The 12071-nt window shown below is 40.4% G+C and overlaps 1 protein-coding gene across 1 annotated transcript in view; it reads left to right on the top strand.

Annotated features, from left to right (window-relative positions):
* rnf4 (ring finger protein 4) overlaps positions 1-12071 on the top strand; it is a 55053-nt gene that overhangs the window by 18829 nt on the left and 24153 nt on the right. The window contains exons 2-4 of the mRNA XM_034180959.1: positions 2959-3118; positions 8092-8129; positions 8284-8294. Coding sequence (XP_034036850.1) covers positions 2959-3118; positions 8092-8129; positions 8284-8294 — 209 coding nt within the window. The remainder of the gene's footprint in view (positions 1-2958; positions 3119-8091; positions 8130-8283; positions 8295-12071) is intronic.

Below are 12071 nucleotides of genomic sequence, written 5' to 3'. Positions count from 1 at the left end.
ATGTGTCTGCACCAGTTGTTAAGCTCTGTTTTTCTAGGGGTGCAAATACTTATTTTATGCAGTAAAATGCAAATTAATTATTTAAAAATCATACAATGTGATTTTCTGGATTATTTTTTTTAGATTCTGTCTCTCACAGTTGAAGTGTACCTATGATAAAAATTACAGACCTCTGCATTCTTTGTAGGTGGGAAAACCTGCCAAACTGACAGAGGGTCAAATGCTTATTTTCCCACTGTATGCAAAGTCCCAGTTTGACCAATGGAGTTTAGTTCTCTGCAGCTTTATCGAGGTTAGAATAATGTAAAAGTAAAATGTGACGTTTACTGCACTGCTGTGAAGGTTTATTGATCGCTAAAGTGAACGCTTTAATTTGTAAATGGTTCAGTCTTATTTATTTTACCAAATAAAGCTACAGCTTTTTTCAGAGACCACAAAAGCTCAACTTTAAATAACTTTTTTTCAGGCCTTTTTTTTTCCTGTTGTTTTTTTGTTTGTTTTTTTTCCTTTTATAAAATATATAAACTGTTTAGTGTTTCTTTAATTTAAGAAATATTTTTATTTGTCCCAATCAAGAACATTTTCTGTGCAGACAACCTAATACAGATGCACTTCAAAAACTTCCATTGCTGAGCTAACACCATGAAGTCCGTTGAAAGAAAACAGCGCTGCTCTTCAGAATAGGAGAAAAGTGTCTAAACAACACCAAAGTGCAGTTCAAAAGCTTCAGAAGAGACCTTCATCTGGTCCCAAGAATCCAGCATACATCACCTGCTTCTAAATAAAAGGCTCCTCAACAGCAACTATTTTTATTTTTTTTAAAAGCTGTTTCAATTTTATATTTTAACAATAAATGAATGGATCATTAACAATGTCCATGAAATCAAAGTCAAAGACATTTGCCAGTAGAAGCTCTCACTTGGTGCTCAAATTCATATTTTAGAAATGACTGGTCCTGATAACAACATTAAAGGCAATTACATGGTTTGATGTAATTACAAGTTAAAATGACTATTAAAAAAAATTCATCATGAGGTTTGTCACAGAAATCCTACTTTACAATCACACTGCAGTCATTGTTAAATTATCTCCTTGCATTTATAAAAAAAATTGTATTTATTTACAGTGTCTGTTTTTCTGATTGAAATGAGATAAAATAATGTACAAATTTACATGTTATTTTATTTGTCTAAAAATAAATGTCCAGGTTCCTTATATTAAACATGAAATTATCTAATCTTAAATAAGTGGTGGTTTTAATTTACAGATGAAGAAAGGTTTCTAAAGAACTATTATTGATTATTTAGCTATTTTAATTACAAGTGTTCTAAACGTTTTTACAGTAATCAGAAATTTTGAGGTAAAAAAAAAAACATTTGCAAGGATTTTTCTTCAGAAAACTGTTCTATAAATGGTAGTCCTGTGACACGTTTCTGTTTTGTAGAGTTCAGTGGTTTCTGCCACTAGTCTTCCGTGTTTTGGCCCGACGCGTGGTTCCTATTGGACAGCACAAAGCTACGTCACAGCTCAGAGCGGCGAAAGTTGGGTTGAGTTGAATTTTGACTGCGCCAGCTTGCCGACAAGCAGCAACGTGCGCTGCCGTCAGAAGCGTCGCTTTTGCTCTGCTTTTGACGCAACACTTCTGATTCCTCTAAAAAGCAATGCATCTCATTGAAAATAATGCTTTGTAGACAGATTCCTGACGCCCCTGGCGTTCTGCGCTTGACTTGTGAATGGCCCAGTGTACTATATTTGGAAATAAACCCAGGAACTTAGGTAGAAATTTATTATTGAATGATGTCAAAATTGAAATGGTAACTGAAACTAAGTTTCTTGGTGTTTTTATCGATGACAAACTAAGTTGGAAAACTCATATAAATTATGTTAAATTCAAAATCTCAAAAGTCATCACGATTCAGTACAAAGCACAATACTTCCTCCCCCAGCATTCGTTGGTTATGTTGTATCATTCTTTGCTTGTTCCATATATGACTTACTGCATTGAGGTATGGGGAAATACATATAAAACAAATATAAATCCAATATTTCTGTTACAAAAGAAAGCTATAAGAGTTATAAGTAAAAAACCATATAGGGATCCAACAAATCCATTGTTTGTTTGCACATTTTGAAATTTTGGGACTTGGTTGATTATTTTACGATACAGTTCATGTATAAAGTTAACGAATTCTTACCTCAGCATGCCCAGGAATTGTTTAAAATGAGGGAGTCATGTTATTGTATTGTACTACTGTAAAAAGTCATTGTGTATTTGTTAAAGGAGTCAAAATCAGAAATGACTGCCCTGATAGTATTAAATTATCTGGTACTTTGACAGGCCTGAAAAGAGCTTATCAAAATAACAGAATTGCTTATTGTACAATAAATTAGGTAAACTGTTTTTCGTTTCTGTTCTTATGTTTAATCTGTGCATCATACTGCTAATTATGTTATGTTTGGTGTATTTGTTGATTAATCCACAAACCTTTTTGCTCGTCTTGTCCTTTTTTGTAGTTGCTGTTATGAGTGCATATATATGTGTATATGGCAACTTGTGATAGGGGTGGGCGTTTATAAGCCTTTGCTTCAGCCCACACCCTTTTGGCTGCACACAACTGGGAATTTTTTATTTTTTGAAGTTTTGTTTGCTTTTGTTTTTCTTTGTTTGGTCTTGTGAGAGATTTCTTTGTGTATGCCAAATAAAAAAAAAAAAAAAACAAAATCCAATTCAAGAAGGTGAATCATGTAGATACCTCAGACACATAATCAGTAATGACCTAAGTGATGACCTTGATGTAGCCAGTCAGTTCGGCAGCAATATGATCCTATGCAAATCTGCTGACTATTGGGATATGCTCCGCCCCCAGCAACTCTGAACTGGAATAAGTGGCTTTAGAAAATGGGTGGATGAATGTTAAGTTGGTTTCATTCACATGTTAATGTGTGCTCCATGTCCAGGCTCAGAGGAGGAAACAGGGGACAACACAAAGTCATCGAGTGTCCCGACACAGCACCAGGACCAGCAGGATCGCATACGCCACCAGGGCAGCCCTCACCCGAAGGCAGGCTACTGCCCCGCCCACAGAAACCATCATTGTGATGGACAACACTGAGGACAGTAAGGACCAGTCTACATTTGTCTGAGTCCCCGAGTTTGAGCGGGTCAAAGGTCACTTTAAAAAGCCTCAAAGGTTCTCAGCTTCAGAGTTTTTGCAATTTGAGTGTTTGTTTGAATAATTCAGTCTCCAGTCTGTTAACGTGAGTTTTCATGTAACCTGATGAAACATCAGATAATTAGCTGCACATCTCTAAAATAACCTGCCACAACCAGGTGAAATGTGGGTGTGTCCTTGTCCTTCTCCAGTCTCTGGGTCCTCCACACTGAGACACCTGTGTCCGGGATCAGTCCCAGAGAAACTTCCCACGTCGACTAAATGTGGTGTCTGATGTTCCCTCACAGTGTTAGTGATCCTCCTCATCTGAGTCTCACTAAGTAACCATTCATTGGACACAAAGTTATTCCAGCAGGACACAGAGACCAGGGGTCTCATGTAGAAAAACATGCGTGGATTTCCTGCTGAAACTGGCGTACGCCAAAACCCAGAAACTGGCATAACACAAAACATTCAGAAGTACCGTATTTTCTGCACCATAAGGCGCACCGGATTATAAGGCGCGCCCTCAATTAGCATACGTACTTTACTTATTACGTCCTTGTGTCAGCGGGAAATGGTCCGATATTCTGACGGTCAAAGACAGCGTCGGTTGTTTTTACAGATTTTGGAATTCAGTGCGTACATAAGGTGTATCGGATTATAGGGCGCACGGCCAATTTTTGTGAAAATTTAAGGCTTTTAGGTGCGCCTTATGGTGCGGAAAATACGGTATCAAAGTGTGTGTAGGTGTGGATCCACTCATGCTCAGTTTGTTCATCACAGTCAACGTGGAATTGAGCACACGTGCACACGCACCAAACTCCTCCCTGACCACGCCTCCATCTGAATATGCAAATTTATTCAAATTGCTTGGTTGTGTTGTGCTGACGGCACCATAAGTGTGAGGATTTGTGTGTTTGACGTCCACCATTGTCTCTGTGTTGTTGTGTGTAAAAAATAAAATAACTTTTAGAGACCGCGTGCAAAAACAACAAAAGCTGTGGCTCAGTCACCATTCTCTCACGCATGTTTGCGCAATGTAAAACAAAAATAAGCAAATGAAATGGATGAAATTTATTGTCATTGTCATTACAAGCACAACAACGAGATTACGTCCACACTCAAATTGCCACAGACAAGATACAGCAATTAATCCACAATTATTACTTGTTTACTGTAATAATGGCACACATCAGAATTAAGACAATAAGACATTAAGACATATACATTTGGCATTGTTTATGTGCACTAAACTTGAAACAGTCCATTTTCTGAATCGAGGCGATGTGTGTGTGGTAGCCGCAGCAACAGGAGTCGCACGCCGCCAGCTTGGGGGGAACGGGGACTTGCTGCAGCTAAAACTGCGCAGCCCCCAGAGGGGAAAAGGGGTGGCGTGAGCGGGGGCTGAGATGGGGTGGTGGATGGGGACAGGAGGGGGGTAGGGACGATGTGGAGCATGCTTCAGTCTCTTGTCCTTCTGTGAGTCAGTTGTTTTTCTGTCCGTGTGGGAGTTAGAGAAGATAACGGGCAGCCAAATGTTCACCAAGGCCGTAGACCTTCTTCTGAAGGAAAACACCGGGGCATTTTATCCTTCAGAGGCCAGTAAGCCTGCCGTGTTTGTGGCTGAGCAGTGAAAAACACTTTTACAGTCTCACATGAACAAACCAGATCCCAAATTATGAATATTCCCCAGTCTCTGAAATCTTCATCTCCATCTGCAAGGTGCACATTTGCTCCAAGATGTTATCCAATTTGCGTCTGAGTTCAAGGGTTAATGCAGTCTGAGAATGCATCGCCTTGCCCAGCTCATTAATCATGATGGACAGGTGAGGGGTCGTGGTTCTGGTGGCAGCCGTCTTGCCAGTTTTCCAGTAGGTCAGGGCAGCACATAAGCCAATAAGTACCAGCCCTCCTACTATGAAACCAAATATGAATAAATCCTGGATGTCCTCCACAGGGAATCAATCAATCAATCAATTTTTTTATATAGCGCCAAATCACAACAAACAGTTGCCCCAAGGCGCTTTATATTGTAAGGCAAGGCCATACAATAATTATGTAAAACCCCAACGGTCAAAACAACCCCCTGTGAGCAAGCACTTGGCTACAGTGGGAAGGAAAAACTCCCTTTTAACAGGAAGAAACCTCCAGCAGAACCAGGCTCAGGGAGGGGCAGTCTTCTGCTGGGACTGGTTGGGGCTGAGGGAGAGAACCAGGAAAAAGACATGCTGTGGAGGGGAGCAGAGATCGATCACTAATGATTAAATGCAGAGTGGTGCATACAGAGCAAAAAGAGAAAGAAACAGTGCATCATGGGAACCCCCCAGCAGTCTACGTCTATAGCAGCATAACTAAGGGATGGTTCAGGGTCACCTGATCCAGCCCTAACTATAAGCTTTAGCAAAAAGGAAAGTTTTAAGCCTAATCTTAAAAGTAGAGAGGTGTCTGTCTCCCTGATCTGAATTGGGAGCTGGTTCCACAGGAGAGGACCTGAAAGCTGAAGGCTCTGCCTCCCATTCTACTCTTACAAACCCTAGGAACTACAAGTAAGCCTGCAGTCTGAGAGCGAAGCGCTCTATTGGGGTGATATGGTACTATGAGGTCCCTAACATAAGATGGGACCTGATTATTCAAAACCTTATAAGTAAGAAGAAGAATTTTAAATTCTATTCTAGAATTAACAGGAAGCCAATGAAGAGAGGCCAATATGGGTGAGATATGCTCTCTCCTTCTAGTCCCCGTCAGTACTCTAGCTGCAGCATTTTGAATTAACTGAAGGCTTTTTAGGGAACTTTTAGGACAACCTGATAATAATGAATTACAATAGTCCAGCCTAGAGGAAATAAATGCATGAATTAGTTTTTCAGCATCACTCTGAGACAAGACCTTTCTGATTTTAGAGATATTGCGTAAATGCAAAAAAGCAGTCCTACATATTTGTTTAATATGCGCTTTGAATGACATATCCTGATCAAAAATGACTCCAAGATTTCTCACAGTATTACTAGAGGTCAGGGTAATGCCATCCAGAGTAAGGATCTGGTTAGACACCATGTTTCTAAGATTTGTGGGGCCAAGTACAATAACTTCAGTTTTATCTGAGTTTAAAAGCAGGAAATTAGAGGTCATCCATGTCTTTATGTCTGTAAGACAATCCTGCAGTTTAGCTAATTGGTGTGTGTCCTCTGGCTTCATGGATAGATAAAGCTGGGTATCATCTGCGTAACAATGAAAATTTAAGCAATACCGTCTAATAATAGTACCTAAGGGAAGCATGTATAAAGTGAATAAAATTGGTCCTAGCACAGAATGGCGCAAAGCATGCAACTCGCCGTGTCGAGAACATAGCCCACAGGGTAGGTTCCATCTGGGCACGCAGGGTCCCCCGGCCCTGATCTTCTTGTAGAAAAAATGGTGTCAATAGCATTCAGAGACCAGCTGATCAATTCCATGGTTAATCCAATATAGTGTGAAGAATTCACAACCAGAAAGAAGCAGTGTGGCAGCTACAGGGATTTAGACAAACACATGCAATGAGTTGGAGTGAGTTGAGTCAGGCACAGGACAGGTACAAGTTCACAGAAAGTTGAAAAGAAACCATTACCTGGGGGAAAAAAGGTTCCATTTAAAGAAGGTAAGAAAGGGTATAGGTGCATTAACAATGTCAGGCAGAAAGAAAATATATTACTGTAAGGAAGCAAAATGTAATTAGTTTTTGAAAGTCAGAGTATAGTATTTGGTTCTCCATATGCACTAGAATGCATCATTTAGGATTTACTTTTTTTCAAACATTTCGGGGGGTTTGCTTCGAGTTTGGGGGGGGGGGGGGGTTTGCTTCGAGTTTGAGTTTGAGTCAGAACAATTCACGGATGAATATACAAGAAATGCTGTTGGTGCACAGGACAGGAGGGTCGCCAACACAAATACAACTCCCATCTCTGGATGGAGCTGCAACCTAAACAGAGAGAAAAAACAATCAGGCATCAGAAAGACAAAAATACTGTATAATTTGCCAGCATTAATCAACAAGAAAAATAGAAGAAATACTAAGGTGATCGCCGGCCACTAGCCCTAAGCTTCACTAAAAGACCCAGAATTTAGGTAAAGTTGAGGCCGCGACACGCTCCGTTTATTTAATATTGCTGGAACTGCCAACGGGCCATTCTTAATTTCAGCGTCATCCAATATTTGCAAAGCATATCCCTCTATGATTTTTATGGACACATCTGCGGAAACAAGCCACAGTCTCAACTTGTTGAATTTCCCTCCCTGGCAGATAAACTGCACTATCACCATAGTGAATTTTCTGCACTAATTTCCCCGCTAAGCTAACCTTGTCATAACCGCTAAAGAAAATGCTAACCACTCCTAAGATTCACACAGGAGTAAATTAATGAGGTAAATTCACAGCAGTTACACTGAAAGACTGAAGTTTTAGACTGGTAGAAACAGTAATAAAAGAAACGGGGAGAAAAAAAACAACCCGCCGACCTAGCTAATGCGAGCTAATTGATCCTAACATTCACAACAGGAGAAATTTAGTTAAATAAGATTCACAATAGATGCACTTAAAAACTAAAAGAAGTGTTAAACAAAAAAAAACAAATCCAACCTTGTAGAGATTAGAAGAGCATCACAGGCGTCACAACAGCACACAGTCACAGGGGCAAGTTGCTAGATCTGTCTGTTGTTTACGAGGTGCTGCTGAACACTTATTAAAAACATCAAAAGACCATGAAGAGGTGGCGTTAAGATCAGTCTAGTCACGTATTTATCAGCATGAGATTCATCCTCAGGTTATTCCTGATCATATTTTTTTTTTTCTTTTTGTCACATCATGAAGCTGCAGAGGCATAAATGACATTTTTAATGCTGGTAGAACTCTTGAGTTCATACAAACATGTCCACGTGACACTAACGTAAAGTTTGTGTTCAGGTGAGGAGGTTGTGGATCTGACCTGTGATGGCTTAGAAGCCTGCTGCGGTGGTTGACCTTACCCTCAGCGACTCAGTACTGGTGACATCAAACACATGAAGTACTAGTATAAGGTTTACTTGAGTACATAGGCCTGTCTGACCTTCTGCCTTTCTGTCTCTGTGGTGCTGCCGGCCGATGCGACGCTCTCAGCTGGTGGATGAGGTAAATCATTTTGTGCTGAAAGCTGTACTACTTTCACTGTCTTCAGAGTCACTCCACTGTTTGAACACTGAGTGCATCGTGAGCTCAACACAGCAAGTTCGCATGTGGACCTACAACCCGCCTTACTGTGCTCTGATAATTCACGGTTTTTGTATGACCTTGTGAACTACATTAATAGCATCGCTGTGTTCTTTGTTTAAATCTCAGACATGAAAATGTAAAAGATAGATAAAAATAGTTTTACATGCAGGGATGCGCTTTTTGGTGGATTCCGCTTTTCCACTAGCTTAGCGCAGGTACTAGCTCTTAGTTGGTTTAGCATGGCGGCTTCTCCTGTCTCTCCCGCACTTCTCTGCTCTGGCTGTGAAATGTTTAGTTATTCCTCGGCCTCCTTTAGCAGTAATGGTACTTGTAATAAGTGTAGCTTATTCGTACCTTTGGAGGCCTGGCTGGGCGAATTGGAGACTTGGTTCCGCACCTTGGAAAATCCTACAGCTAGCCAGGCCCCTGTAGTCGGTGCGGACCAAGGTAGCTTAGCTGCCATTAGCTGCCCCCCAGCGGATCCCGAGCAACCAGGAAAGCAGGCCAGCTGGGTGACTGTGAGGAGGAAGCGTAGTCCTAAACAGAAGCCCCCTGTACACCACCAACCCGTTGACATCTCTAACCGTTTTTCCCCACTTGGCGACACACCCGCTGAGGAACAAACTCTGGTTATTGGCGACTCTGTTTTGAGAAATGTGAAGTTAGCGACACCAGCAAACATAGTCATTGTCTTCCGGGGGCCCAGAGCAGGCGACATTGAAGGAATTTGAAACTGCTGGCTAAGGCTATGCGTAAATTCGGTATGATTGTAATTCACGTCGGCAGTAATGACACCCGGTTACGCCAATCGGAGGTCACTAAAATTAACATTGAATCGGTGTGTAACTTTGCAACAACTCTGTAGTTTTCTCTGGGCCCCTCCCCAATCGGACCGGGAGTGACATGTTTAGCCGCATGTTCTCCTTGAATTACTGGCTGTCTGAGTGGTGTCTAAAAAATGAAGTGGGCTTCATAGATATTGGCAAAGCTTCTGGGGAAAACCTGGTCTTGTTAGGAGAGACGGCATCCATCCCACTTTGGATGGAGCAGCTCTCATTTCTAGAAATCTGGCCAATTTTATTAAACCCTCCAAACCGTGACTATCCAGGGTTGGGACCAGGAAGCAGAGTTGTAGTCTTACACACCTCTCTGCAGCTTCTCTCCCCCTGCCATCCCCCCAATACCCCATCCCCGTAGAGATGGTGCCTGCTCCCAGACCACCAACAACCAGTAAAAATCTATTTAAGCATAAAAATTCAAAAAGAAAAAAATAATATAGCACCTTCAACTGCACCACAGACTAAACAGTTAAATGTGGTCTATTAAACATTAGGTCTCTCTCTTCTAAGTCGCTATTAGTAAATGATATAATAATTGATCAACATATTGATTTATTCTGCCTTACAGAAACCTGGTTACAGCAGGATGAATATGTTAGTTTAAATGAGTCAACACCCCCGAGCCACACTAACTGTCAGAATGCTCGTAGCACGGGCTGAGGGGGAGGATTAGCAGCAATCTTTATTAATTAATCCAAAACCCAGACAGAGCTTAATTCATTTGAAAGCTTGACTCTTAGTCTTGTCCATCCAAATTGGAAGTCCCAAAAACCAGTTTTATTTGTTGTTTCTATCGTCCCACCTGGTCATTACTGTTGAGTTTCTCTGTGAATTTTCAGACCTTTTGTCTGACTTAGTGCTTAGCTCAGATAAGATAATTATAGTGGGCGATTTTAACATCCACATAGATGCTGAGAATGACAGCCTCAACACTGCATTTAATCTATGATTAGGCTCAATTGGCTTTGCTCAAAATGTAAATGAGTCCACCCACCACTTTAATCATACTTTAGATCTTGTTTTGACTTATGGTATGGAAATTGAAGACTTAACAGTATTCCCTGAAAACCCCCTTCTGTCTGATCATTTCTTAATAACATTTACATTTACTTTAATGGACTACCCAGCAGTGGGGAATAAGTTTCATTACAGTAGAAGTCTTTCGGAAAGCGCTGTAACTAGGTTTAAGGATTTGATTCCTTCTTTGTTATGTTCTCCAATGCCATATACCGACACAGTGCAGAGTAGCTACCTAAACTCTGTGAGTGAGATAGATTATCTCATCAATAGTTTTACATCCTCATTGAGCACAACTTTGGATGCTGTAGCTCCTCTGAAAAAGAGAGCCTTAAATCAGAAGTGCCTGACTCCGTGGTATAACTCACAAACTCGCAGCTTAAAGCAGATAACCCGTAAGTTGGAGAGGAAATGGCATCTCACTAATTTAGAATATCTTCACTTAGCCTGGAAAAAGAGTCTGTTGCTCTATAAAAAAGCCCTCCGTAAAGCTAGGACATCTTACTACTCATCACTAATTGAAGAAAATAAGAACAACCCCAGGTTTCTTTTCAGCACTGTAGCCAGGCTGACAAAGAGTCAGAGCTCTATTGAGCCAAGTATTCCTTTAACTAGTAATGACTTCATGACTTTCTTTGCTAATAAAATTTTAACTATTAGAGAAAAAATTACTCATAACCATCCCAAAGACATATCGTTATCTTTGGCTGCTTTCAGTAATGCTGGTATTTGGTTAGACTCTTTCTCTCCGATTGTTCTGTCTGAGTTATTTTCATTAGTCACTTCCTCCAAACCATCAACATGTCTATTAGACCCCATTCCTACCAGGCTGCTCAAGGAAGCCCTACCATTAATTAATGCTTAGATCTTAAATATGATCAATCTATCTTTATTAGTTGGCTATGTACCACAGGCTTTTAAGGTGGCAGTAATTAAACCATTACTTAAAAAGCCATCACTTGACCCCAGCTATCTTAGCTAATTATAGGCCAATCTCCAACCTTCCTTTTCTCTCAAAAATTCTTGAAAGGGTAGTTGTAAAACAGCTAACTGATCATCTGCAGAGGAATGGTCTATTTGAAGAGTTTCAGTCAGGTTTCAGAATTCATCATAGTACAGAAACAGCATTAGTGAAGGTTACAAATGATCATCTTATGGCCTCAGACAGTGGACTCATCTCTGTGCTTGTCCTGTTAGACCTCAGTGCTGCTTTTGATACTGTTGACCATAAAATTTTATTACAGAGATTAGAGCATGCCATAGGTATTAAAGGCACTGCGCTGCAGTGGTTTGAATCATATTTATCTAATAGATTACAATTTGTTCGTGTAAATGGGGAGTCTTCTTCACAGACTAAGATTAATTATGGAGTTCCACAAGGTTCTGTGCTAGGACCAGTTTTATTCACTTTATACATGCTTCCCTTAGGCAGTATTATTAGAAAGCATTACTTAAATTTTCATTGTTACGCAGATGATACCCAGCTTTATCAATCCATGAAGCCAGAGGACACACACCAATTAGTTAAACTGCAGGAATGTCTTACAGACATAAAGACATGGATAACCTCTAATTTCCTGCTTTTAAATTCAGATAAAACTGAAGTTATTGTACTTGGCCCCACAAATCTTAGAAACATGGTGTCTAACCAGATCCTTACTCTGGATGGCATTACCCTGACCTCTAGTAATACTGTGAGAAATCTTGGAGTCATTTTGATCAGGATATGTCCTTCAAATATGTAGGACTGCTTTTTACATTTGTGCAATATCTCTAAAATTAGGAAGGTCTTGTCTCAGAGTGATGCTGAAAAACTAATTCATGCATTTATTTCCTTTA

This window comes from Thalassophryne amazonica, chromosome 11, assembly GCF_902500255.1.
Source record: "Thalassophryne amazonica chromosome 11, fThaAma1.1, whole genome shotgun sequence".
NCBI lineage: Eukaryota > Metazoa > Chordata > Actinopteri > Batrachoidiformes > Batrachoididae > Thalassophryne > Thalassophryne amazonica.
The sequence above is the reverse complement of the archived record's forward strand: the minus strand, read 5'-3'. Positions and strand labels throughout refer to the sequence as shown.